This window comes from Trichoderma reesei (assembly GCF_000167675.1).
Source record: "Trichoderma reesei QM6a unplaced genomic scaffold TRIREscaffold_6, whole genome shotgun sequence".
NCBI classification, from domain to species: Eukaryota; Fungi; Ascomycota; class Sordariomycetes; order Hypocreales; family Hypocreaceae; genus Trichoderma; species Trichoderma reesei.
In genome coordinates, this window is record NW_006711153.1 from 300,277 (window position 1) to 327,526 (window position 27,250).

At 53.0% G+C, this 27,250-nt stretch overlaps 10 protein-coding genes across 10 annotated transcripts; 7 read left to right on the plus strand and 3 right to left on the minus strand.

Moving 5' to 3' along the window:
- Nucleotides 1-1,040: 1,040 nt before the first annotated feature.
- On the plus strand, nucleotides 1,041-2,636 carry TRIREDRAFT_27697 (amidase; the record flags this gene model as incomplete). Its single annotated transcript, XM_006963977.1, has 1 exon — nucleotides 1,041-2,636. A coding segment is annotated over one exon (1,596 nt), but the record flags the coding sequence as incomplete, so codon positions are not given.
- A 178-nt stretch (nucleotides 2,637-2,814) lies between these two features.
- TRIREDRAFT_59700 (uncharacterized protein) lies at nucleotides 2,815-3,872 on the minus strand (the record flags this gene model as incomplete). Its single annotated transcript, XM_006964195.1, has 3 exons — nucleotides 2,815-2,987; nucleotides 3,059-3,281; nucleotides 3,390-3,872. 3 exons carry the CDS (start codon nucleotides 3,870-3,872, stop codon nucleotides 2,815-2,817), a joined length of 879 nt encoding a protein of 292 aa, XP_006964257.1.
- Nucleotides 3,873-4,720: 848 nt separating this feature from the next.
- On the plus strand, nucleotides 4,721-6,037 carry TRIREDRAFT_105880 (uncharacterized protein; the record flags this gene model as incomplete). The annotated part of the gene is made up of 1 exon (XM_006964042.1): nucleotides 4,721-6,037. The coding sequence occupies one exon, from the start codon at nucleotides 4,721-4,723 to the stop codon at nucleotides 6,035-6,037; it is 1,317 nt and encodes a 438-aa protein (XP_006964104.1).
- A 130-nt stretch (nucleotides 6,038-6,167) lies between these two features.
- TRIREDRAFT_3287 (uncharacterized protein) lies at nucleotides 6,168-7,347 on the minus strand (the record flags this gene model as incomplete). Its single annotated transcript, XM_006963942.1, has 4 exons — nucleotides 6,168-6,301; nucleotides 6,363-6,531; nucleotides 6,604-7,203; nucleotides 7,273-7,347. 4 exons carry the CDS (start codon nucleotides 7,345-7,347, stop codon nucleotides 6,168-6,170), a joined length of 978 nt encoding a protein of 325 aa, XP_006964004.1.
- A 1,977-nt stretch (nucleotides 7,348-9,324) lies between these two features.
- Nucleotides 9,325-10,894, minus strand: TRIREDRAFT_105882 (uncharacterized protein; the record flags this gene model as incomplete). The annotated part of the gene is made up of 4 exons (XM_006964196.1): nucleotides 9,325-9,855; nucleotides 9,924-10,289; nucleotides 10,369-10,515; nucleotides 10,589-10,894. The coding sequence occupies 4 exons, from the start codon at nucleotides 10,892-10,894 to the stop codon at nucleotides 9,325-9,327; spliced, it is 1,350 nt and encodes a 449-aa protein (XP_006964258.1).
- A 3,599-nt stretch (nucleotides 10,895-14,493) lies between these two features.
- TRIREDRAFT_59362 (uncharacterized protein) lies at nucleotides 14,494-16,403 on the plus strand (the record flags this gene model as incomplete). Its single annotated transcript, XM_006964043.1, has 3 exons — nucleotides 14,494-14,956; nucleotides 15,012-15,556; nucleotides 15,621-16,403. Coding segments are annotated over 3 exons (1,791 nt in total), but the record flags the coding sequence as incomplete, so codon positions are not given.
- A 593-nt stretch (nucleotides 16,404-16,996) lies between these two features.
- Nucleotides 16,997-17,602, plus strand: TRIREDRAFT_59673 (uncharacterized protein; the record flags this gene model as incomplete). The annotated part of the gene is made up of 1 exon (XM_006964044.1): nucleotides 16,997-17,602. One exon carries the CDS (start codon nucleotides 16,997-16,999, stop codon nucleotides 17,600-17,602), a length of 606 nt encoding a protein of 201 aa, XP_006964106.1.
- Nucleotides 17,603-20,921: 3,319 nt separating this feature from the next.
- Nucleotides 20,922-21,839, plus strand: TRIREDRAFT_105884 (uncharacterized protein; the record flags this gene model as incomplete). Its single annotated transcript, XM_006964045.1, has 4 exons — nucleotides 20,922-20,961; nucleotides 21,024-21,555; nucleotides 21,616-21,692; nucleotides 21,817-21,839. 4 exons carry the CDS (start codon nucleotides 20,922-20,924, stop codon nucleotides 21,837-21,839), a joined length of 672 nt encoding a protein of 223 aa, XP_006964107.1.
- Nucleotides 21,840-22,566: 727 nt separating this feature from the next.
- TRIREDRAFT_59582 (uncharacterized protein) lies at nucleotides 22,567-23,815 on the plus strand (the record flags this gene model as incomplete). Its single annotated transcript, XM_006964046.1, has 5 exons — nucleotides 22,567-22,611; nucleotides 22,673-23,158; nucleotides 23,222-23,411; nucleotides 23,477-23,646; nucleotides 23,714-23,815. 5 exons carry the CDS (start codon nucleotides 22,567-22,569, stop codon nucleotides 23,813-23,815), a joined length of 993 nt encoding a protein of 330 aa, XP_006964108.1.
- Nucleotides 23,816-24,742: 927 nt separating this feature from the next.
- On the plus strand, nucleotides 24,743-26,977 carry TRIREDRAFT_59760 (uncharacterized protein; the record flags this gene model as incomplete). Its single annotated transcript, XM_006964047.1, has 5 exons — nucleotides 24,743-24,852; nucleotides 24,975-25,045; nucleotides 25,187-25,725; nucleotides 25,867-26,657; nucleotides 26,737-26,977. Coding segments are annotated over 5 exons (1,752 nt in total), but the record flags the coding sequence as incomplete, so codon positions are not given.
- Between the last annotated feature and the right edge of the window lie 273 nt (nucleotides 26,978-27,250).

The following is a 27,250-nucleotide window of genomic DNA, read 5'->3' on the forward strand; positions in this document are numbered from 1 at the left end:
GGCACCGTCTCCCCGCATCTGGATGGGGGGCCGGGAGGAGACCAGCCACAAGGGCCTTGCTCCAGAAGGAGTCACTGTGGAGTGAGGGACAGGCACAGGTAGGTAAGTATGTACGACCTCGGAGACAGTAGGAGACAGTACGAGTAGTAGAGTGAGCGAGCGAGTGGGGGAGTTGCTGAGGTTAACGTTGCATTGTGGCTGCTTTGTCTTGGGTCTGGGGGACGAGTCGAGACGATCCAGAGCTCCTGAGGCTATCGAGTCGCTGGAGAGCTCGCCATACAGACTGAGGCAAGCTAGATTGACTCCTTTGGTCGAGCAATAGCTCACCGCGGCGATGTACGAAGCTGTACCTAGGTAGCATGGAAAATGTCAAAAGCTGGTGCTAGCAGCGGTGGCTACAGTGATAACAGCAGCCGAGCTCCGATCGTGAGAAACAAACTCTGGAGTCTTTGATATGTTTCTATTGATGGCATTTGCGCCTCAATTCTGTTTCAAAGTAGGATGCTCTATAGCCTGAACTGGTCAAGGAGTGTTGGATTGACGGTCTTCTGTTGTCAATGACTCTGTCAGCCCATCACGGCCAATGCTGGATGTAAGCGATAGGGAACGTCCGGCGCCCTTCTTTGACGGGCAAGGAATCACGTCTGTAGAAGATAGCGATACGAATGCAATTAGAGCCCGAGTAACCCAAAACTGAAAAGATCTAACGAGCACCTGAATCACCGGTTTTGCATACATTTTGTCTCTACCGGGGTTTCGCACGTCTCGTCTTGTTTTCTGTACTACCTACAGCAACTGGTCCATTCTTAGGTAATTCGCTTCACCTCGGCCTCGTCCAGTTGCTAAAGAAATGATTATTCAACCCAGAGCAAAACGCCTCTATAATCTCACAGCAAACCGTGGCCATGACCTCAGAACCAACACGCAATGACCGAGTAAGTCTATGCCATGCCATTACCCGACTTTTTCACCTTCAACACCTTATCTACTCACTGACAAATACCTACTAAGCTCCAATTATTCCAATGCCTCAGTCATCCTGGCAGGATATCGTCGCCCGCAAACGAGCTGAGCGGGACTCCAAGATTCCGCTGGAATGGCGGCTCTCAGGCTCTCTCCCTCCTGGAACCAGGCCGATAGACTATCTTCCGCGTTGCGGGATCCTCACAGAGCAAGACCTTGCCCTCACAAACCCCGCTCGAGATGCCACCAAATTGCTCTCTTTGCTGTCTGCCGGTCAGTTCACGGCTGAAGAGGTCGCCCGGTCGTTTTGCAAACGGGCCGCCGTTGCGCAGCAGCTGACCAACTGCTTGACCGAAATAATGTTCGAAGAAGCCATCGGACGGGCTCAGTGGTTGGACGCCGAGTACAAGAAGCGAGGGAAACCTGTCGGGCCTCTTCACGGTCTTCCGATCAGCGTCAAGGACCAATTCTTCATCAAGGGGCACGACAGCTCACTTGGAATCACTTCCCTCTGCTTCCGACCAGCCAGATCGACGAGTCAAGCTGTCCAGATGCTGCTCAATTCCGGCTGTGTCATTATCGCCAAGACAACAGTTCCCCAGACCGTCTTGACCGCTGACACCGACTCCATCGTCTTCGGCCGTACCGTGAATCCGCACCACGCTGAGTTTGGAGCAGGCGGATCTTCAGGGGGCGAGGCTGCGCTGATTGCTATGGGCGGATCTGCCCTGGGACTGGGAACGGATGCAGCGGGAAGTGTGCGGATTCCAGCTGCGGTATGCGGCGTCGTGGGATACAAGCCCAGCGCGTACAGAGTCCCGATTGATGGCCAAAGAATCCTGGGCAAGGGCATCATGGGCACAACAGCTCTGGGGCCTCCGGCTGTCTCTGGCTTCCTTGCGAGGTCGGTGAGAGACGTGAGACTAGCAGCCAAAGTCATGGCGAGTGCGGAGCCATGGAATGACAGCCCTTTCATATATCCACATCCGTGGATGCAGATAACATTTCCCAGGGAGCCCCGAATTGGCGTCTGGCTCAAGACTGGCGTGGTCCATCTTCATCCACCCGTCGAGCGAGGCCTTCGTCTTGCCTGTGACAGGCTGAGGAGAGCTGGATACGACGTGGTTGAGCTCTCTCCCCCTCCATTCCAGCAAGCGTGGGATGTTCACCGCGAGTTTGGCGAATTCATGGATCTATCACACATGCGCACACTGCTTGAATCCGAGCCGCACACCAAGATTGTTCAAGCCGCACAAGTCATGACACCCGAGAAGAGGCGGCCAGAGCCAACGGTCGAATATCTGCATCAGCTCAACTTCCAGATCATCCGCATAGCCATGCAGATGAAGAGATTGTGGAGACCGGACGGCGGCAGACCCCTCGATGGGATCCTCTTTGTCAATGCGCCGCATACTGCCGTGCCTTTTGATAAGTTTACCTGGCTCGCCTTTACGAGTATCATGAATCTTGTCGACTGGACGGGTATTTCGATACCCTTGAGCGAGGCTGTGGATAAGAAGTTGGACGTCGGGATGCCACTCGAGAATTACTACAGTGACCTGGATCGATCTATTCAGGAGCTCTACGATGCGGAGAGGTTCCATGGCTTACCGCTGGCAGTTCAGCTAATTGGGCAACGATTTGAAGACGAGAAGCTCCTTGCTTTAGCAGATGAACTTTATCCTATCCTGACGCAGAGAGGGCAGTCCAAGCTGTGATGAAGGAGATACATGTTGAATGGAAAGTCTATGTGCTATATTCTGTCCACGTCCGATTGATCCTACAATAACTACGTTGTGCAATGGAACAGCTCCTTCGACAACAACAAGACTCCCAAGACGTTCATGTCCATCATGAAAGGCCTATAACTCCAACCTGGAGGTACGTCGGCTTCTCTTCAAGCCTCTTCCTGAACTCTTCGCTCTGAAGCTCTTCCACATCCCAAGCCGCCCAGGTAAATCGCCCATGGAGGAACTTGGCCTCATCAGAAGCTGCCCAAACGGCATAATTGGATGCAAGCGTCGCTGTATATCCCGGTCAGCGAGTCTATGGCCATGCAAAAACAGAGAAAAAGACAAGAGCGCTCTATACATACCGTCGTCCCATGCATAAGCCTCCTTGGGGACGCCACTCTTCTGTACCGAGTCCGTCCAGATTGCTCCGGGGTGGAAACTCAGGATCTGCATGTCATCGGGGGAAACGCCCTGAGCAAAGAGCTGGACGAGAAGGGTCCCCGCATTCTTGGAGGCGCAGTAAGCAGGGAATGCCTTGACTTGTTCGAACGCGTGGATGGCCATGGTCGAGAGGTTGACGAGGGACTGTACATTGTGTCAACGTCAAGCACGAGGCCATAAGAAAAAGAGATCAAATCAGCCATGATGCTTCGGCTTCTCGAGGCAGTCGCTCACCAGCTTTTGGCCCGGGACACGGTTCTTCTGGTGATAGAATCGTTGAATCAGGTCATAGTTTGCGCCGACGTTGGTCACCCAGCTGGGCCATGCCTCCTCGTATGGAAGATCCACCAGGGGAGCCTGTCTGTGCGTCACATAGGCGGCATTCAGAACCAAGACATCGACGACAACGCCGTCTTTCTCAAGCTGAGCCCAGGCCTTTTCCGTTGCCGGACGATCAGCGGCATCGAGTACCTGGCCGATGAACTTGGTCTTTGGGTGCTCCTTGGAGAGGGCATCGACGGCCTCGCTCAGAGCAGCCTCACGACGGCCGGTGAGGATGACGGTGGCCGCTTGGGCGTCGGCAAAGGCGTGGCAGATGGCGAAGCCGATACCTGCGGAGCCTCCCGTTACGTAGACGACGCGATCTTGTTGGGAGAGCTCAGGGCGGGAGGCTGCAATGGCTGGATATGCGGCTTTGTGAATGGTTTTGGTTTGAGGAGAAACATTAAGAGACATGGCAGCCGTTATGTTTATTAAAGCTTGAGAGTAGGTGATGATTCGATATGATGGATAAGGTATGATGATATGGGATGAAGTCGTGGGGCAGAGCCAGAAGAAGCGAGCCATTTATACAAAGGAACCTTCGAGTACCAGAACTATGGTCCAGCTTCGGAATATATTGTCTCAATCTCATAAAGCGGCAGCTGGTCGCGTTGCATTTTCGGCAGGGCTCGGCGTCTGGCGGATGATTGCGGGCAATTGGTGGCATTACCTGCGAGTTGAGTCTGTGCCTGTTTGTGTGTGCCACGATCACAAACCGAGCTCAAACAACAAGTAGCCAGATTGATTACGACAAACCCATGTCAAGATACAGGTATCTCAAGGAATGGGCATGAAGACCGTCGTGATGCTCAATGGCGGTGCGACGTTTAACGATGATGAGTTTCTGAGGCTGAGAGGCAGAGGGGAAGCACCATATCTCACTACTCACTGTCTGCACAACCCCAAGTCATTACCAAAAGCACAACTCGGATTCGTGAGATTCAGTCATTACCTTATTATGAGTAGGTACTCCGTCGTCATCTCCATGCTGAATCATGAGTTTCCGCCAAATTGCTGCAAAGCATGAAAAAAGGCGTTTGGCCGGAGTTCCGCAAATGTTCCGCCGCTTATCAACCTGCCTGTCAGTGGATTCCTTTTTCCCGACAATTCTCGGCATCATCTTCCGTCAATTCTCTTCCGCACCAACATCGAATATCCTCCTATCTTCTTTGGTGAAGAGCCTCCCTGTGAAAAGAACCTGTGACAGATTATCCGCAACTTGACCTTCCGCATTACAGGAAGAAAAAAGAGAGAGAGCAGACATGCAGCCTGATCCCAGCAAAGACGCCACTCCCGATGCCAATCCCGCTCATCTCCGCCGAAGAGCTTGCATCCCCTGCACGAGGGCAAAGCGGCGCTGCGACATGAACCGCCCTTCGTGTGAGAGATGCCTGGACAAGGAAGTGGCCTGTCGGTACTCTGCAACCCGGCCGTATGCTCGTCGAGCTGCCAAGTCGCCCCAGACCAACAGCCCTGGCTCCAATCGATGCGAAGAATCTCACGCGACGCCGTTGCTGGACTCTTCACTCTTAGCCTCGCAAGATGCCGAGGACTGCAATGACACATCCTGCGGCAGAAGCTACTCAAAAGCCGCTGATGGCATCACGATTTTGCCCTATTCTACCGTTTCCTGGTTTCTCCAGGCAGAGCACTGGGTCATCTACCACGGCGACGTACAGTCGCCTCAGCTTCCCGCAATTCGCGGTTCAGTCCTCCAGCAGTACTTTCCACGCGTGAGAAAATGGCTGATGCAATGGATCGAGTTAGATCACTGTCCGATGATTCACAGGTCCCTATTCGCGGAGACGGGGATGCCGCCCTGCGTTCAGGATGCCTATGCAGCCATGGCACTGTATGCCATGAAGAACGAAAACAACGAAGAGACGGTGATGCAGCACATTCGAGACAAAGTCGATTCCTTAGTTCAGAGATACTCTGATGCCGAGCAAGCTCTGCTTGTTGGTGGTTTCGCCTCAGTGTCACCACTCTCGACCATCCAACACCTCTCTAGGGTGCTCTCCCTGTTAATATACGTCTTCATCGGCCTCTATGACGGACACATCCGCCAGCGAGCCGAAGCCGAGAAGCTCATCCCTTTGCTACGAGACTGGACCGCGCAGCTGTGGAACTCTGTCAACGTCGACGTCACCCTCCAGAACGCGTTTGGCGGCGACTATCTCGTGGCCCGGGACAATACCGAAGCAGTCGTCAAGCTGTGGCGTATCTGGATCCTGATGGAGAATGTGCGCCGAGTCTGGATGGTGAGCACATGCACAACCTGCATCTACCTCGTAGCCAGAGATGGAACCGGGCACTGCGATGGGACCATTGACTTTACGGCTCGACGCGGTCTCTGGGATGCTGCGTCTGCGCCGTTGTGGAAGAACATGCTGGAGCGAAAGGATCCCTTGTTTGTGGTGCCGTTTCAGACGGCTTGGCTGTTTGAGAAGACAACGGTGGAGGACATTGATCCTTTTGGATTGACAATGATGAGTCTCACGCTCAACTCGGACAAGCTCGACTCGTGGATTGCAGAGTCCACGGACACGCATTTAGAGGCTTTGTTGATGACTGTGTAACTGCGATTGAATGTGACTATAGGAACAAAGTTGCGATTAGATACTGGTACACAGGGAAAAGTAAAGGTGTTCTGATACAACTACGAGCAAAGAAATACAACTACGAGCAAAGGAACTGGCAACGAAGCCATTACATGAACGGGGCAACCTGCTCCATGCACCAGTCGTACCATATCTTTCCCAGGCCGCTTCCCCCTTCCTCCGGGCTCTTGGTTCCCTTTTCAATATCTTCTCGGATGCTGGCAAATCGTCCCCAAGGTATCACTGTCGAGACAGTTAACTCACAGTTTGTGCTACAAAGGGGCCTGAATCCGCAGATACATACCATAGCTTCCTGACTTGTCTGCCGTCACTTCCGGAGACAGGCCGCAAAAGAGCTCAGAGTATGCTCCGTTGATTGGGGGGAACAGGAGGAGCTTTTTGTTAAGCTGCTGAATGATTCCATCCCCGCCGTATCGCTGGAGGTCAGACCTGAGGTTTCCTGGGTTCACAGTCTGCACCATGTCAGCAACCTGTTGTCCGATCCAACATCCTCTCTCCTGGCCATTCTCATAGGATAGACTTACCAGACTGATGATTCCCTGGTCCTTGTACTTTTTCGCGTACTCTGCGCCCTGGTAATAGACGCCCGCCTTGCTCACAGAGTACTTGTGGTAGGTGCTCTTGTCTTTTTTTGTGAAGCCCAGGTTATCCGGATCGATTCCTCCCTTGGGCGATCCCAGTTCCGAATACAGAGAGCTCACCCAGACGACGCGCACCGAGTTGGGCGCGCTCTTTGCCGCAGTCTGGGCGAGCAACGGCGTCAGGAGCTCCGTGAACAGGACGTGGCCCAGATTGTTCACGCCCAGCTGAAGCTCGTGGCCCTGCTTCGTTGTTGACCCTTGGGGCGGATGCATGACGCCGGCATTGTTGAACAGGACATCGAGCCTCGTCTCCCTCGCGATGAAGTCCCTGGCTGACTTGGCGACGGCTTCTAGGTCAGCCAGATCTAGAGGGTGGAACACGAGGCGGCCGGTGGACGTGGGGAAGGCCTTGCGAATGTCCTCGATGGCCTCTGTGGCTTTTGCCTGGCTACGGGCTGCGACGTAGACGGTGGCGTTTTTAGAGTAGAGAATCTGCGCGAGCTCTTTCCCGACGCCGGTGTTGGAGCCGGTAACGATATAGACCTGTTGATGCATGAGCAGACTGTTTGCAGCATAGTGAGTAGGCTACCAGGGAGTGTCAAGCTTGCATACCTTGCCGGTGAGATTACCAAGGTTTTGCTCCGTAAAGGCAGGCTTGGGCGGGCACATTTGCGTCCAGATGCCCATGATGTCGGTGGATTTTGGTTGAATCTGAAAAGAGGAGAAGGTGGAGAGTATCAAGATTGGATTGTCAAGTTCGAGGAGTCGTGGTCTTGGCTCGACATGTCTCTTATATATGTGTGCCTGATCCCTCCCTCTGCCCACTCTGGATGTCGTCCACAGTCTTCCAATTCGACCCAGTCTCGGCAATCCAGCCGACAATTTCTCCGACATTCTCTTTGGCAATTTGCCTCTTCCGGGGACTTACCAATCACAGTACTCAGCCCATCGTCATTACCGGCCATCAGCCCGTTCTCCTTTGGGTATCGGCACGCATTCTGGGAGAAGAACTCAAGGCAAAACGACGATTAAGTAGCTCAAGATGGAACAAGCTTCCGATTGTAGATAAAACGGCTGACATGTAGTTTCATGAATTCGGATCAGGGCCAGCCGAAGAGGAATGCGGTGGATATGTCGAGGAGGGATCGCGGCGGCCGCTTGAGCGCTAAGCAGCGGCCGCTCTACGCATCTTAAGAGGTCGCTTTCGCTGATAGCGTTATCGCGTATCTCAGGAGGAACCGAGCTGAGTAATTTTGCGCTGCTGGGTATTGGTATTGGATGCTGGATCGTGGATGGAAGAGCCTCGACGAGAGGAGGGTGGTCGTTGATGACGGACGGAGTCGTAGTTCGCAATCGTCGCGGTATTTGCGTCCTTGAAACAGGGACTGTCAGATATGGCGCACGCAGTTCGGTTCAAGAATGCGATTCAACCATCACGGGATCTTATCATCGTCAATAATCGACCGTTCGGGTCGGTGATGGAGGGCGAAGCGTTATATCAGACATCTTGACGACGAAGAGCTGGGGTTTTGAGCGGCTGGTTTACCCTAGAGTGCATTCACTTTTTGTCCGCGTTCCGTGCTCTTGTCGGAGAATGACACCGGTAGCGGTCTTTGAACTCAGAGAACTCATAGACCTTGCAAGAAGCATTGAAGGGAGTCCCAATTCGATACTGTGCCCCTGTCTACCTACCTATATTATCGGGTGTCACTTGAATCTGAATGATCATTATATCTGAGCATCGAGTGGTATCAGCACGTGACGAAGCATACCTTATAGATGGAGGTGCAGGAATAAGGTACCGACGACTGCACACACGGCTCGCATAGAAATGTGTACCAGATACACGTCATGCCTTACCTGTGGCTCCCTTCTTCTTTCATTGCCTGGCATTGACTGAATATGGCTACCCAGATGCTGGTCGTTTCCATGTTTTGCAGTCGACAATGATGCACGTCTACAGTCTGCACAATGCAGATAAGGAGTAAAAAGAAGACATGACTAGGAAATTGTTGACAATAAGTCGAATTAAAATATAATCGTCGCGTATCAAGAATTGGTCACTTGCATCGCGAGTTCTATACCGTCTGGTCTTGTCCATCGTGTTGGGCAGCTTACCTCACCCAAGGTACCTAGGTACTATTGTAGTGCGGCGCTTTGCAAACGATTTTGTTTCGTTTTCATTCGCATTTTGCTCTCCAACCTGCAAAGGAAGGGGTACGTACCGCGGTACGGAGGTACAAGAACGACCGGATCGCGGGTGATTTGTGGGACTAGCGCCGGTCTAGACCGAATCAGTACAAGCCACCGCGGGTACGTACCCAGAGGTTCCACCATCCATTGAACCAACGGTTTCTCGTGCTCGAATCTCCGACTTGAACTTGAAACTTGAACAACAATTGACGGCATTTTCTACCTCTTGGTAGGTACCTACTATCTTGCTCACTCCTCCTCGATGCCATCAGCAGCTTCACTCAAAGCAAACACAAGGAACCCAATGGACATGGCCAGGTCAAAGAGATGTTCATGGGCTTTACCAGGTAACACTATCCATTCAATTCAAGCAATTCGACCCGAATACTAGCTGACAGACATCTTGCTAGACACACGCTTCCCCTGAGCAGACAGGACAGAGCCTCGCCGAGTCACTCACCACGGCCTCTATTACACTCGCATCCGTCCCTGGAATCGCCCCATGCCATCAGATGAAGCCATCGTCGTCGTCGTCGTCGTCGTCGTCGTCGTCGTCGACACAGCCTCGGCATCTCCATTGGCCTCCGTCTTGCACTTGCAGGGACACTCCTGCGCCGGCTCCGGCTCGCCACCAGGAATCACCACCCCGTTGACGCTCATCGTGATGTAGTCGGCAAACTGGGCGCCGTACAGCACGTTCTGGCTGTTGCTCGTGTCCACCAGGTCGCTCACCGTCAGCTGCCGCCCTGCGTTGCCGTCCGTGCCCACGACGCCGTCGGGCACCTGGATGTGCAGCCGCAGGCCCATGTACTTCTTGATGTCGCCGCGCACCCACGTAAAGGTGCCCGCGGGCACCGGCTGCAGGTTCTCGCCCGTGCCGTCCACGTCCAGCAGGAACTTGGACGCGGCAAACTCGCGCATGTAGATGGCCACCGGGTCGGCAATCGACACCTTGGCGCCCTTGACCACCAGCGAGTTGATCATCGAGCCAATCTGGCCGTGCTGTTAGCGACAAGACAAAAGAAAAAAAACAACAACCACAACATGCAGGGACAAGCCAGTCGCCTTACCTTGGGATCAGAGTTGCGCGTCGGGTTTCCATACGCCGAGCAGTTGCACAGCTCAACCGGGTCAGATATAATCGTCCCGTCATCCCTCTTGCGGATCACGGTGCCCTGGGCAGCAATGTCAATCTCGGCGCTCAGCGTGTTGTTCTTCTGCGCCAGGTGCATGATGCAGCCCGGGTTGGTCGTGATCAGGTCGTCTGCGCTGTTGGGGTCGCTCCTCACGACGCCGTTCCACTTGTTGTATGGCTCGTATTTGCCATTGCTGTCAAACAGGTCCTCCTGCTTCATCTGGCTGGCAAACTCGGGGTTGCAGCTCTGGTACATGGCGAACATCTTCTTGGGAGCGTACTCTGCCAAGAAGGCCCAGTACTTTAAACACAATAATATGTCAGCTACCTTAGCTCACCCCTTGCCGCATCCATCTCCCTGGTCTTCTTCGTCCACTCACCTCAGGGCCTTCGCAGGTAAACGTCACAGACAGGATCCTCCCGTCCTCGTCCCTCTTGACCGTCCACTCGAGATACTCGTCCTGGCGGTCGCGGTGAGCATCCGCCTCCTTCCACCGCTCTTGGTCCGTGTTGGTTTCTTTCTGGATCTAATATAACAAGTCTCAGTACCGATCTCCAGATTACATTCAGCCTTGTTTGTTCAATCAAGAGAGGCCTTACCAGTCGAGGGAATCCGATCCAGGTGATGGGAGTAGGCTTCTGGCCAACATTGTACGGAGTGATGCGGCCGTTGAAGAACTGCTTCAGCTTTGTTCTCGGCTTGCCATCGCAGCCGCGCTTCCTCGGCCCAGGCAGAGGGTGCATGTTGCCGTCGTCGTCGCGATACTCGGCGTTGATCTCCTCAGTCATCCAGGTATCGATAATGTCCGACCAGACGCCAGTCTGGCCAGCCGTGAGCTTGTCGTCTTGGTACGGATACCCTGGGGCCCGGAAGACTGCCAGCTTTCGAATAGTTTGATCGGCCATCTTGACAGCTAACTAAAGTGATGAACACTAGATTGATCACAAGTGAAGAAATTGAGAGTGTTGAGACGAAGTGGTGGTGTCTTGCGTTGGAAAGTTGGTTGAGGTCTTGCTCCTTCAACTCGATGGGCATCGACTCTTTATATGTACTCAACCCAGCTCTGTTGAGCCTCGACAAAGTCCAGGGCTCAACTCGGTTCTGTCAACTCCCCCATCATCAAGTCCATGGCTCAGCACTATCGATAGTCTCTCAGTGCGACTTCACGGCAACGCGGCCCAACTCGCCACGACCATCGCACAGCCATGCCACCGTTAACGAAGAGCTGAGCTCTTTGGCCGCTCTAAGAAACATCACCACTGTCCAGCTTCCAGAGTCCAGCACAATGAACAGAGTGTAGCCCAATCAGAGCTCTCATATCTTCCATCAGCTTCATCTCCTCCAGTCTCGACTCTCTTCAGCTAGCCACAAACCACATCACCAACTGGACCCTTCTCCCACCAATATTGGGTCCTAGAAGCCATTATTGAATGCATCCCTGCAAAGCGTTGATGGCTAATCCGCTTCGGGATTCCCACGCTTCGCTTCCCGTCACATCTCCGTTTTCCAGATCTCCTAGCCGGAAGCCCAAGCTCTGGAGCGTCAAGGCGTTTCCAAACCCTTGCATCCTAGTGGACCGCTCAACACGGCGGCGGCTAGACCCGACCAAACGGATGGGCCGATCACATTGGCACTACGGGCCGTGTCTGGCCGTGTCTTGGGACCAAACTGTCCGGCTTGTGTCTCTCCCCTGCATACGGAGTCCTGCGGGAACGAATGGGCTGAAGCAATAGTGAGGACAATAGCTCCATCCAGGCTCACTCTAGCCTTGCCGTCAACACTGTCACATCCCTATCATGGCGACTTGTTTCGAAGCATTCCGCCTCGTCTACGCCTTGCCTGAGCATCACTGCCTCCAGTTTCTTCGAGCGAACCGCCGCTCAACATCTAGACCAGATTTCGAAGAGGTCATGCATTGAAAGTCAGCCAGCCACGTTGACGGGACGTTGTCGACTATTGATTCTGCACCCTATGTCGGGATACTCTCAGTCGCCGTTATTCGGCTTCCCGGCAATGGATCGTTGAGGAAGAATATTCGGCTGTCAATTTGAAAGCCTTGCTCCTGTATAAGTAGAGACGAGGGCATGACATTGTTACAATAGAGACATGTGGCATGTTTTGACTCAATCATTACTTGCACAATGGCACCCAAATTCTACTGGAGAGAATTCACCCGTGACGGGCATTCAGACAAAGATCACTTGGCTGACCAAGCCTTTCTTGATGCACACTTCAAAGACTACTTTGGCAACTGGCTGCAACAAGGCGACAATGCATCCTGCCAGTCCTTTGACTCGCTGGTGATGCACTTTTGGAGTAAGTCTCATGGGCCTTGTGCAGTGTTATGCCCACCTCTTGCTAACACCAACAAGATGGGAGCACCGGAGACCAGCCCCTGTACTCCATCAAGACTTTCATGGTTGCCGATGGAAGCTTCTTTGATCTCAGCAAGAACCCGGATGCCACCTGGTTCAACCCACACCTTCGCCTCGTGACGCTCATCACTCTGGTCGACAAGGACGCATTCAGCTCCTCAACAAACGAGTGGACGCTGTGCATCGTCGGAGGGAGGGATCCCCTGCAGACGTCACGAGCCAAGTCGTTCCTCCAAGTGGCTTCTTGGGATGGCCTCACATACCGATTTTATCAAGTACGTCTATCCCACAACTCTCGAGTTCACATGCGTCTTCTAACGCGAAGCCAGAGTGACTTCCCCAACAATGACAGAAACAATCAGTCCTGGACATACTTTGGAGAGTCCATGGACGCCTTTGGGTCTGCCGAGTATCTCGGCCCGTTCAACGGACATGTCAACGGAGCCCCCATCATGAAGGAACTCCATACGTGAGTGACCCGTTTCTTCCACGACGACGTTGTCCTATTCTTGTCTCGACTCACGTGTATGTGCGTGATCATAGGCCGTGGCTGCATTGGTTTGGTGGCGCTCCTGTCAACTTTGAAGCTTGCATTCCCAACGACATCAAGGAAATGTATAAGAAGCTTCCTTACATCACCGAGGACGGCCAGAGCGTCTTCTCTGCCGTCGATCAGAATCCCGAAGAGCTAGAGACGGCCATCAAGACTGGGATTGTCAACTGGTTCCTGATTCGAAGGAAGAATGACTTTTTCGATTCTGCTTCCAAGCTGCTCAAGAACCCAAACAATATCCCGCGATGGGTATCCCACCTGTTTCTGACGACGACGATCAACATGGTTGGGGCTTCGCTCAAGCCCAACCTCAAGCCACCGCCATCCATGGTCACTGATGCACTGGTTCTGAACGTTCCAAAGCCCAAGGGGACTTGGGTCATACCTGATAATCACTTTTACGATCAGGAGCTCTTGAGCTTGACAAACTTCTCAACGCTCTTGGTACGTCTACCACAAGTCGTGTTCTCATCATCGATTGCCTGTGTTAACGCTTATTCGGCAATAGCCACCCCAAAGACTCGGCGTCTCCTTTTCCGATGAAGTATACCACCAAGCTGCCGACGATCTTGGGCTCTGCTTGCTTCAGGAGATTGATCCCACAGAGTACACTCCCGATCTCCAGCTTCCCTGGCAGTCTCTTGGCGGCGACAAGCGGACAGCAACCGGCGTCTCCTACGAAGACGTATCCTTCAAGAAAGTCTTGGTCGGCGAAGGAGAGACACCCTTCAACATGCTGCAGGCATCCTTCGAAGACGCTCATGGCGTCCAGCGAATGCAGACCCTCAAGAAGATCGTCACGAAAACGGATCCCAAGATGATTGAACCGGCTTCTTTCATCGGGCTTTTCTCCAGTAGGACGTTCAACGCCATCATCATGGTCGACTTTTGGAATCCCGTTTACTCCTGGAAGAGAGGACGGCTGATGCAATACGTGCCGCAAAACACAACATTCGACGGCAATGCATACGACCTTGATGCTCGCTTTGTGGAAAATGTCAAGAACTCTCCGTGGGCGAAAATCGATGGCACCCCGGAGCAGCAGTTCCTCCAATTGCTTGACTGCACCCTCCAAGACCATCAGAAGAGCATCACTGCCTACTTTGATGCAGTCAAGGCTCGTATGAATACAGAACCCAGAAAGGCCCTGTATGACTATCTTTCGCTGGCAGAGTCGCGCAGGCGCATCTACCGCCCCCTACCCCTCGACGAGTTTGGGTACACCATGCCTTACGCGACCAAGATGCCATTCACCACGCCTTTCTTGGAAATGACTGCAAAGGGCACAGTGGTGCCTATGCCCGAGCGTGGGCAGACGTTTCTCAAGGAATGGACAGATGCTCTGGGCGGCGTGGATCCAAAAGTGCTCCCAAAGACTGACGCGGACTCTCCTCCGGCGCCACTGAACTTGCAGGCACTCCCCAAGCCAGCAAGACTTGCTCTCCGCTGCCAGAATGCTGCAATTGCAAGACAGGTCAGCACGAAGACGACTGGGTCTTCAGGCTGTCCCTATCTGGCTGCTCGAGAGGCGGCAAATGGTTCCGCTGATTCAACCTCCGTCGCTGAACCCTACACCCCGACTTGGGAGGATGATGTCCTTCCTCTTATTACATCTCCCAACTGGGTCAAAGGCGATCCAGCCAAGAAAGGAGCGGGTTGGATCAAAGCAATGAAATATTGGGGCGCAAACCACTGGAGCCTAGACTCCTACGACGACGTGAAGCAGAGAGTCGTCAGCATCTATCGCCATCTCCGGTCGGAGTCAATGCCAGTCACCGACGATCCCCAAGACTACTGGCCCGAGACCGCACTAGAGGTGCTGAGGAACTGGGCCAACGGAGGCTTTCCCAAGGCCAAATCCGATATTCCAGTGCCCAAGATGATCATTCCCAAGCCCGTGGAGCCGCGGAAGACGTACAAAGTCAGGGAGGACATCATGAGCCTGTCAAAGGCCAGGCTCGCCGAGTATCAGGCTAAGCTTGATGATGTTCTCAAGGTTGGCGTGCTTGGATCGAGATGGCAGGAACTTGGACTATTGCGTAAGTGTGGTCTCCGGTATTATTCTCAGAACATAGTTACTGACACCCTTTGCAGATGCTGAATGGTGTTTGCACTATCAAGAAGCCACCTTTTTGTGGCACAGAGCCTTCCTCCGTTACGTCGAACAGCTCATTGACTTTCCAATCCCGTATTGGAACGGCTACTCTGTCGCCTCTGCCGATCCAGATTCACCTCACGCAGGGATCCCGCCATGCTTCTTCGAAGAGACCTACGTCCACCCCAAAGACGGCAGCATTCGCCCCAATCCCCTCAAGTATGCGCTGTCTCTTGATGGAAAGTCTGCCGACGGAACGAGTCAGTATGTGACGCGAGACAAGATCCTGGCAGAGGGGCCATCCTCGGCCAAATGGACCAACAAGATCTGCATGATGAAGCTCTATCATGAACAGATTACAAACGCGTTGAAACAGTCGACCTTTACCTCGTCGGAGACTGAGGAGCATTTTGGCATTCCCTGGGCCAACATCCCAACCTTTTCGGAGAACCAGCCGGATGGCCTGTATCCTCATCGCTTCGACTTTGACGGGCTATTTGAGCAAGTTCACGACAACTTTCACGGCTGGACAGGCCCCGATATGGTAGCTACAGCCGCCCTTACGATGCACAATTTTCTTGATGGTTTACTGACGTGCTTCTCTGCAGGCTGACAATACCTACACGGCATTCGACCCCATCTTCCTGTCCTACCACGCCAACATGGATCGACTGGCGGGCATGTTCATCGAGTCTCACCCCGAAAATCACTTCACTGCCAACTTCCCTCTTCAGCCCTTCATCGACAATGGCACGAACCTAAGCTACGATGATCCTCGCCGCTGGATATACACGACCATCGGCGACATGGCAAAGGATACACGAGCCTTGGGATACATGTACGGAATGCCCGTCAGCCCAGACGTTTACAGGCCGCCGTCGATTGTCGAACGCAGAGTGCGTAATCTGCGTCCTTCTGGCGGCCGCGCCATCTACATCCCAAAGGGGGCCGGCATCAGCGGAGGTTGTGACAACGCAACATCCACAACCAACGGTGTCAAGACCTCCAGCGCAGAAGCTGTTGTCAAGGTTCCTTTTGTGGTCTTTACTGATGTCGGCTGCACGGCCTCAAGTTACCGCATCGACGTCTTCGCCCCCAAAGCACAGTCCATGACCCCAGATGTTCTCGAGAACCCAGACTTCATTGGCCAGATCACTCGCGTGGGTATGGGTCCTGGTAGAGCAGGAGTTGGGCTGCGGAACTCGGGTCGATGCCGAAAACCTGCTGCATCGAGGGTCTTGAACGCGGAGAGGTTTGCGGACCAACTGGCCGCTGAGGAGCGAGTGCAGGTTGTTGTGACAGACTTGCAGGACGGGAAGCAGTTGACTGAAGAAGATTACAAGAAGTTGCCTGGATTTGAGCCAAAGATTATGTGGTTGCCAGGGGCTTAGGGTAGGGCTTAGAGTAGATGATGAGACTGGAGGAACAAGAGAGAGATGTTAATGACTGCAAGGGTTCACACTCGTACACTTTTCCCTCTGCGAATGCAAATTCCTCTCTCGACGTAGCACTCACCGATGGGCCGTAGGTCGATAAACTCGGAGTTGGAATGTGCATAGGAAGCGATTATGATCGAAGAGCTCTTCTTTTTTCTGTCTGCCCTTTATTTCTACTGAAGAGTCATCTCTGTGCTTAGTCTCCCCCAAACAACAAAGAACGTCCTTCGTCGTTCTTTTCTACCTTCCTCGCCGGCCATGAAAAAAATAACGCCCTCTCTTAATTCCCGTGCTTTGAAGCCGCCTTCATGACCAGCTTTCGGCATCTCGCCTCGCTTTGAATAGGACTTCATCTTGCTGAGCCACAATAGGCATGATGGGGCAACAATTTGCGAGAGGGCGGAGATGCTGTCAAACAGGCTATCCAATTCCGTACTTAGCTGACAAGCTGACAGACAAGCTGTCCAGAACCCCGGTTCACAATCGCCGAAACCCCTCACAAAGCCCATCAAGCACAGATTCGAACCGACCAAGAACCAACAGACAGTATGCCGCTCAAACTGGTCCCCAGCAAGCCCGAGGACGTGCCACTGATGGTGGAAACATACTTTGAGGCCTTCTCGCAAGATCCGATCCATCAGCGTTTTGCTCCCAAAGGGACGCAGTCGGCCCACGACTTTTGGACACAAGCTCTGACAGCTGAGATCCGCGACAAGAACAACTTCTTCCTCTCCGTCTGGGACGACACAGCTATCCCTGAAGCATTTGTTGGTTTCGCGAAATGGATCGCTCCGGGGGCTTCTCCAGAGCCAGTCCCCGCGGTTGACCAATGGCCCAGCGAGGGCGACCAGGAATTTTCAGCCTTCTTCTTCGGCAGGCTCGGCGACATGCATCACGAGGCTATGGGCGAGAGGCCGCACTGGTATCTCGAGCTGCTGGCCGTCAAGCCGCAGTATCAGGGGAAAGGGGCGGCGAGCTTGATGCTCAGGTACGGGGTGGACAAGGCTGACGAGGACAAGGTGGAGTGTTTCCTGGATGCGTCTCCCAAGGGACAGCCGATCTACGAGAGATATGGGTTCAGAGTTGTGCAGAGCGACACATTCTTGGACGGGACATATGTTCAGTGCGCGATGGTGAGAGATGCTCGGGCATAGATAGACTTGGTGTTCTGGTGGTCATTGTTCGCCCTGTTTGCGCTTGCTACGAGGTCATGAGACGATGACAGCTGGCATTGATCGTTTTCATCTATTCCCACTTGACCAGTTTCAGCTCTTGTTTTTATTCGAAGACTGTAAATAGATTTTGGCTACAAGGACAGCTAGAGAGAGATACAATCGGACTACCACAGAACGGAGAGCCTGCGGTTCTTTAATTGCTGGCTTGGCCATCCCCGGGTAATTTTGGGACAAAGCAATGCAACGTCTAGACCCAAAGACTGGTTCTCCCCTCTATCAGCACATCAAAATACTGTAAGCCTTCGTAGATTTCGTTTGAAAATACTAGAGATCTATGCTGCAATGGCAAGTTGCTGTTATTGGCATCATCTCCCCAAGTTCTCCTTCAGGGATGGGGTGATATTCTGCCAACACATATCACCTAAGATCCTCAGCTTACGATGGCCATCCATGCTCTTACTTTGAACGCCGTGGGGGCTCATATACAGACAACAGACACGGCTACAGTGAGATGCTTCCTTCTATCCTGCCCCCCTAGGTACTTCGGAGGCGTAACTGCTTAGGTACTGACCTCCATGTCCCCTTGCTCACGGTGCCTAGGTAGGTACCTAGTGAACCAAAACTGAAACCAGAGTGAGAAATTCCAATGGCTACCAAGTTCATTCTTGATGCCTCGTAGCAGCTTGAGGTAGTTGCAAGTGCACACCGCCTGGTTCTAGGCCTCAACTCCCTCGAGGAGCACGTCACTGCACACCCTTCCAAGGCAAGAGGACGCGTGTACGGCTCTTCTCTCACCTTCCAGGAGCATCGAGACGGGTCATCGGCATCTCTTTTTCAGCGAGAAGGAGCTGCTGCCTCATGGCAACGGCTGGCGTTGAAGGCTCTGATTGGAAGCATTCGAGGCGAACACGTGGGTCCAGGGGGGACGGGCGTAAACAGCTAGCACTTCACCCAAGGCCTACAGCTCTTCTCCCACTTTCTTCTTCTCTTTTTACCTTCTCCATCCTCCAATCTTCATCCGACTCATCTTCACGCACTTCTTCTCTTCATCTTGCAACCGCAGTCCTATCTGCCTCATGGCCATCAACCCATCACATCAACTACAGCCACTTCATTCTCAGTCTAGTCTACAAGCTACTCGCCCTCGTCTCCAAGCACAGTTGCAGAGCGATGCCTTGACCGCCTCCGTCGCGTTTCTTCCCGCTGTTTGAGCCAAAACACCTGGCTTGCTCCTTGTCTACAACCACCTGAGGCGAACGGTATGCCCCCCCCCCCCTCCCCCCCCTTTGAACACTTGACTTTTCTTCATCATGACGTTCGCTAACTTGCACACTCGACGCGTCAGCACCATAGCAAACACTGTCACTACTGTTCCTTCAAGGAATGCACTGCTGCTCAAGCTCCCTCAGCTGCTCAGATGTTCTCGCGTCTTGCAGCGATGCCTCGTCGTCGAACGTGTAGAGGTCGTCAGACTTGGTACGTGACGTCCGGTTCACACTTCTACCCCTCTCACCTTGACTTCTTTTTTGCAGCTTGCTAATTGTTTTGCTGGCTACAGTGACAGGGAGCCTATTGAAGATAGTGATGAGGAGTTATTGAGCCTCTTATCCATCCGCGTTATTGGGTAGGTCATTGATGCTCCATCTCCACAGTGCTCTGGCATTTTTCTTGTCATAAGAGATACTGATCATGATGCGGTGCTAGCTTTCCCATACACACGAAGAAGTCGTCGCCTTCTCTCACGCCGCCGGTCTTCGTTGCGGATATCCTGAGCAATTTTGTGGGATGACACGACAGCCCCTTCGTCATTGGTTGCTATCGAGGACGCATCTGTTGTGGCAGGAGGTGTATTGACGCCGAGGCCCTTTAGATGCTGAGATGGCTCTGGTGACGGGACGATATTTTCCCGCCACATCTGCGTCTGGGCCCCGGATTCTCGAGGACGCAGCTGATGCGGCAGGAGGCGTATTGACGCCGAGGCCCATCAATTGACGAGAGAAACTGGGGCCTCAGAAGCAGTATCGGGAAGAAACTTCGTGATAAAATCATGAAGAGTTTCTTGGGAGAACCTGGGTCGGGAAGAAACTCCGAGATGAGATAATGAAGAGCTTCTTGGGGGAATCTGGGTCGGGAAGAAACTTCGCGATGAGATCCTGAAGAGCTTCTTGGGGGAACCTGGGCTGGGGCTGGTTCGACTGATGGTCTTTTGAGGCCTTCCCTCCCTTCACCCGCATATCCACAACCTTGACACCCTGAGCATGACGCCGAGGCTCACCAATCGTTGGAGGCAATCATAGAAAGGGGGGATTGGAAGGGAGAAGACGGCTTTTCTTTCGCGAAGCTTGAGTGATTGAGGACGCACCTGGTGTAGCAGGAGGCGTATTGACGCCGAGGCTCATCAGCTGTCGAGATCCTTGAGCTTGCGCTGGGGGGGCTGACGGGTGCAGAGGAGATGGATGGGGAGGGGGATGGGTGGGAGTGGATGAGGGCGGGGGGGGGGGGGGGGGGGGGGGCGATGGGTGGGAGTGGATGGATGGGTGGGAGTGGATGGAGCAGAAGTCAAAGGGGGAGAGATGTGATCAGAAACCTCTGCATCTGCAGCCACCACACGAACCCCTTCACCGTGTTGCAGCCGGCGAGCCAAGAAAAACCTTTGACAGACGTTGGCCGGCAGGCCAGATCAATTCCTTACCGTCTATTGAGGCCTCAGTCTACAATTGCGCCTTTTGTGTCCACTTTGTCGTCCTGTTCTGTTCGTGTCACCGGTATTGGATGGGTCTGAGATGGGTGTTCTCCATGACCTCTGCTTGTCTTCCCCGATAATCTCACTCTCGAACTTGCGGCAGTCACTTTTGTAACTTGGGTCCATCGTCAAATGTCTGGTAGTCACATATTATTGTATCTTGGTTGTCGTTCTACAATTTTACAACAAAGCACACTGTCCACAGCTCTCAAGCAACTATCATGTACCATCATACCACCTTGCCTGAGTCGGGCACGATGTAGTCCAAATGGCATCTCTGACAAACAAGGTACATTGACCTACATCGGGATGGAGACAAGTCCGAAGTCATACGTAAAGGCTTCCACGAGACTCGAGACAGGCCAATTGACCGCTTAGTAATCGCAAAAGGGGAGAGCCGGGGCAAGATGGAACTTGGTGATATCTACCTTACTCGGTATATAGATTGATGTTGAGGTATATTTGAGTGATATTGAATCGCGTTTCGTAGCTATTTCTTCTCATCGAAGACCTCTTCTTTGAGAATACCTACACAACGCCTGAGTGTGATATATCATGGCCCAATACACCGTACTCATCACTGGTGCCAGCAGAGGTATGTATGCACTCCTCCTACGCAGAACGGGAGAGTGTCTAACAATATGGACGTTGGGCCAGGCATTGGGGCCTCTCTAGCAGCCAAGTACCTCTACCGTCCAAGCACGACGGTGATTGCCACGGTTCGAAACCTCACGGCGGAGCATGAGCAGAGACTCCATTCTCTCCCTCGTGGGCAGGGATCAGAGCTCATCCTCCTCGCCCTTGACATGAAGAAAGCTTCGAGCGCCGCGGATAGTGTCGCTCGGCTCGAAGCGGAGCATGGCGTTCACTCCCTGGACCTTGTCATTGCCAATGCCGGCATCTGCGACTCGTGGGGTCCGGTGGCTGACATGTCCGAGGTTGAGCTTCTGTCGCACATCGAGGTCAACACCCTGGGCTTCCTCCGCCTGTACAAGGCAGTAGTTTCATTGTTGGACGTTGCGGACGAGCCAAAGCTTGTGTACATGTCTACCGATGTGGCAAGCATCAGTCAACTCAGCAGCGAGTCCATCACGACCGAGTATGGGATATCGAAGATTGCGGGCAATTTTCTGATGAGGATGATTAGCATCGAGCATAGCAACTGGACCGTGTTTGCTATTAGCCCTGGGTAAGATACATGCCGGATTTCTTTTGCCATGCTGTGCTTGGGTTTCTCACAAGGCTCCAGGTTTGTACAGACGGACATGGGGAATCGCGGCGCCAAGGCCCATGGGCTGGAGAAGGCACCCGTGACTGTCGAGGAGTGTACGTATAGGTTGATCAAGACAATTGACTCAGCATCGAAGGAGGTTACTGGAAGGTTCCTGAGTGCAGAGGGCGGAGAAATTCCTTGGTAACGCCGGAAGAGTTGGCTGCGTACGATACATAGTGCCACCCTCGCCAGTTGTTTAGAGAATCAAGGGGGTAGAAGCATGAGGGGATATTGGGGAAAGAAAAATACCATGTGCCGTTCACCAGACAGCGGAGGTTGCTGAGTACTTGAAAGCCTGATTGAATAGTTGTGTTGCATGTAACTTTGACGATGGAGTGCATTGGCGGTTTGTGCGATCCCTTTGACGATGGTAATGGACCCTCGCAGGATATTGAATTCCGAGGCCGATGATAGACCAACAAAATACCCGATGCCAAACAAAGTATCCTTGCAAAAGGATGTCCACAGACCCTCCGTAGACGCCAGTAGTTCGTATGCCAAGGGGCGAAGAGGGTAGTCAATGTGGCCGGGTAGTCGCCCCTGAGCCTAGGAGATTTGGCACAATTATCTAGCATAAGCTAGAAATCTGCAGCCGGCGCTTCAAGAGCCTGATGTGACCTCAGGGGTTGTAACTCAAAGATTAGGGACTGGCCTGTTATTCTTTTCTTTGAGGCAAAGGATGGATAAGGCATGTCCGAAGAAAGTGGACCTCGTGAGGAGTCCGGACAATGAGTCTTCGGCAAAGCGAAGATGTACAATCTCCGCTGACTTGATCAATCGAAGTAATTGTCGAGAACCCCCACGGTGCCGGTCAGGGGTGGCGTTGGGTTATATAAGGATGTCGTCTTCCACCTGATGGAAACCTTTTGGGTCAGCAGCTCAAAGCACTTTCATCTATCACGCACTGAAAAGCAGGAAGTCCTGAAAATGTCCCCCAGAACCATCGTCGTCGTTGGAGCCACTGGCCTGCAGGTTCGTACCTTTAATCTCCAGAAGTTGCCGCTAACGTATTGTCTAACTTGGTGCAAAATAGGGAGGCTCTGTTGTCGATGAGTTCCTCAAGTATCCCGACCAGTATCGGGTTAGAGGCCTCACTCGCAATGTCTCCAAGCCGGCCGCCCTGGCTCTCTCCGCAAAAGGAGTCGATGTTCAGGCCGCAGACCTCGATCTCGGCCACGAAGCTCTGCAAAAGGTCTTTGCCGGGGCGAACATTATCTTTGCCCTGACAGACTTTTGGGCCTCGAGATCCAAGGTCGTGGAAGTCGCTCAGGGGAAGGCCCTGGCCGATGCCGCTGCCAGGATCCCCACGCTGGAGCACTTTGTATGGAGCGCTCTTCCTGACCCGATGGAGCTCTCTCGAGGGAGATTGTACCACGTGCACCACTGGAAGAGCAAGGCAGACGTGACGGAATACATCAAGACGCAGAAGCCCGAGCTGTGGGAGAAGACGACGACGATTCTGTTTCCCAACTACTTCGAGAATTGTTTGACTTATCCCCAGCGGTATTTGCCTCGTCAGGTAAGCCTTGTTCATTTCTCCAGAGTACCACAGACGAAGTCAGACTGATCTTCTGTTTGGGAGCAGATCTCGGGAAAACTTGTACGCGAGTTTCCCCTCTCCGCGGACACGATTTTGCCGAACGTCGCCATTACCGACACCGGAAAGCTCGTTCGGGCCGTCGTGGAGGACAAAACGAAGTATTTCGGGAGGACCATTGCATTCTGGTCACAGGGACTATCGGAGGGCGAAAAGCTATCTAGGCTTGGGAGCGGTAGGTTGCCGTGATGCAGGTTGTCATTGGTGAGGAACCACGAGAGCTGACAAGGACACTGTTAGAACTCGTGATTCCGTTCGAGTACAAGAAGTCAACCCCAGAGCAGTTCCAACAAGAACTGGAGGCAGCTGGCCTGGCACCAGAGACTGCTCTAGACTTTACCGAACAGCTTTTGATGTTCGAGTATTTCGGGAACGTGTATGCGAGCCACGACCTTGTCCAGGCTAGGGAGGTGAGCATCCACTTGCCTAGGTAGAAGTGCGTAGCCGCCGTGGAATGCTGACGGAAAGCCGCTTTAGATCCCTGGCCTGTCGTTGAAGACGTGGGACGAGTTCATCCGGGAGCACAAGGACGAGCTGATGGCCAAGATTGAATCGGGAGACGGGCCATCTCGGTGGTGAGCACTGACTGGACGGGAGAAAGGTGGCCATACATGTGGGATGCTCATCTCCACCAGACATAGCGATCTAGTTTTGTTGCAGTCCCTGATCGGTAGGATATCTCGAGAGGCTCTCCAGGAGCGAAAAATGGGGGCAATGGCTCCCAGGAAATTGGGTGGGATCGTCAGCGGAGGACAAGCTAAGGAAGAGTCAGGTATCTGAAGAACAGTGAGACAGTAGGTAGTCAAGCAGCTCAAGGTGTCGATGCCAGGTACTTTCTCTCAGTGAATGCTTAAGTAGGTACTGAAGATGGTAGAAGAACAAAGATGGTGACGTACCAATTCCCCTGTGATTTTCTTGAGAGAGTCCTGCCCATATGCAAGGAAACCCTTCTGGGGAACAATCATTGACCTCGTTGCTTCTTTGAACTGAGAAGATATGTACAAATGCCATAGTAGCATGATATTGACGGCCTTGGCTCACGTACTGTCTCTCCCCTCAGTAGAGGAGGGATGGACTACGATGTTTCTCGCAAGGGGGCAAGTCGGGGCTGACCCGAAGCCCGCTGACTCAGCGGTCAAATATCCAGAGCCTCTCCAGATTCCGCGTCTTGTCAATCCCGAGTCTTCGATCTTCCGCTACCTCACCATTCCCGCCAAACTACCTATCTTACAATCCTTGTGCGCCTTGTACCTCGACGGATCTATATCGAGGACTTGCGAAATAAAGCCGTGCCTGGCGATGATGCAAGCAATGGCGGCTGGACCCCCTCGCAGCTCCAACAGGGGACGCCGTGCGAAGGCGTGTGATTCGTGCTCGAGGAGAAAGGTGTGATTCCACCACTTTGGTTCCATCTCCAGGTGGTCCAACAGACATGGGCATTGGGCTGCGAGCTTCCTGAGAGTCCTAATCTACGAAAAAAGAAAAATTGACTGAGGGACGCACCAGATCCAATGCGATGCCGAGGTTCCGCAATGCAACTGGTGCAGACACCATGATCTAGCCTGCACATACAGTCGATTAGTGGGCAAACCCAACAAGAAACGGAACAGGAAGAGGTGAAGTTATCCTTGTTTTGTTCCCTCGTTTGAATCTCGTACCCGATTTCGGCAGAGAGCTCGGGTAAGTCTGCCTTTTGGCAGAGCCTTGTTCACTGACATGTGTCAAAAAGCCCAGACAGGAACTCCCAGCCGGACTCCGTCACCCGCATGGAGGCCATCTTGACTCAACGGCTATCCCAGCATGACGATGGTAGGCTCTTGATTCCATTTGCATTCTCATCTCTCGAATCTGGCCTCACGATGCCCTCGAAGTGCCAGTTCCATCTTCCTTCGCTTATACATCCTCGATCTGTCTACATGTGCTCATGATTCCTCTCTAACATTTCGCTAGACGCTCAGACAGAATACTTGGACTCCTTCCATCCTCATCTACGCAATGTCACGTCCTTCACTGGCATCCCACTCTTTTCCGAAAGGGGCCGGGCATGGATCGAATCCCGTACCGGCAGTTGCATGACACCGCGGACGCTGTGCTCGTTCGGCCGCCAGTGGCACAACCCGAGACGTCTGTATCTGGATTTGGACACAGCTATGAACGACAAACGGCCTTGTGAGCTTCCTCCGAGGGCGACAGTCGAACGGCATGCTGCCACGTATTGCTCTTCGTTTGTCTGCCTCGTCTTCCCCGTCTTGAGCAAATGTCTGTTTAGCAGGACTCTCTGTTCGGCTTACCAGTCACACAACTCTCATTCTGCTGCTTCTTCTAGAGCTTGTGTGTATTCATTTCTTGCCTTGATATCCATCTTGAGGTTTGAGGATGGTTCCACTGCAACAATGGCGTGCGAATCATATGTGGCCGCTGCTACATCGATGATACCCCAGGTTATGCAAGACATGACGGGGGATGGGCTTCAAACGGTCGTCACAATGGTATGTCCTACATCCATCAATAGTACCCCTGATCCCTCCAACTCTCTACCTTATGCTAGAATTATTGACTATCTCTTCAATCGTCAAGCATGTTAGAATTGGGTTGTAATACTCACTAATGGATGTGTACTCGATCAACAGGCCATAGTCTATTACTTCCTAGGAGATCTTCAGTCCACTGGCCTCTTCATCTCCATCGCTACACGGCTCATCTTCGCCCTCAATGCTCACTCCAATCCCGACTACACCACTACACCGAGATGTCCTTCGTCATCGACATCCAGCCACGGATCGCCGACTTCCTCGCAACTCTACGATAAGAGCAACCTGGCTCATCATCTTCGCGACCTCTTTTGGACCTGCTACGCCATTGACAAAGACCTATGCATCCGTACTGGACAGCCTTCTTGTCTCCTAGACCTGCACTGCGATCTTACGCTGCCTCCTGACTACTCTGTGATGCAGAGCCGTCACATCCAGAGCCCTATCATTCCAGGTCTCGGCAACAACACTGTCCCCATGTACCCCTGGGATCTCCGTCTCTCTCAGCTTAAGTCCCGCGCATACGACGCCCTCTATTCGCCCATGGCCCATTGCAAGACGCAGTCCGAGCTGCTCGAGAGCATCCGCACTCTCGACAAGTCCCTCGAGCAGTGGCGCTTGTCCATTCCGCCGGATATCCGTCCGACACTCACGTTTGGTGAAACGACGCCCGTGAGCGCAGACGTGAGCATGCAATCGTCCATGATTCGGCTGGCCTACTACCACTTCGTCGCGATAGTCCATCGGGCTAGTGGAAGATGCGAGACTCGGTCACCGGAAACGCACCACGAAGGCGTTCAATCTAGCTTCAATATCTCTCTTGACGCTTGCAGGTCGACGGTCAGGTATTTGCGTGTTGCCCTTCACGTCATAACAGACGATTGCTTCTGGTGAGAGCCATCCTTTCTCCGTGTCCACGCAGCCACCCATCATGGACAAGAATTGCTAATGGTCTGTGATTCGCCCCAGGATCGTCATCTTCTATCCCATCACCGCCATCCTCGCCCTCTTCTCCAACATGATCTCTAATCCTCTCGACGAGTCGACCGCCGGGGACCTCGAGATCCTCAAAAGCGCCCCTACGCTGTTTAGGGATATCCCAATACGAAAGCTAACAATGGCGGAATTGACACATCTCAAGTTCCTAGATGCTTTTTCACAGGAGCCTGCCAGACTGGGAGAGCTTGCCATTCAGAAAGCAAGGGGTTGAATAACCTTGGAGTTGTACTGTAGATACAAATAGAGAGCCGTTCATCATTATTCGTTACGTTTCAATAAAAAAGAGCAATTGGCAGGACTAGAGAATCTGCACCTTGACACTACTAAGTCGTTCCGAAATGTCCTTGATACCATTGCCCTTTGCAGCTTTCAAGACAACACCACAATCAAATTCCCCGGCATCTCCTGCTTTCCGGGCTTGTCCTCCCACGAGTTGCCCTATTCCGTAAAGAGCTGATCCTCCACAATCCTCTCCCACTCGAAG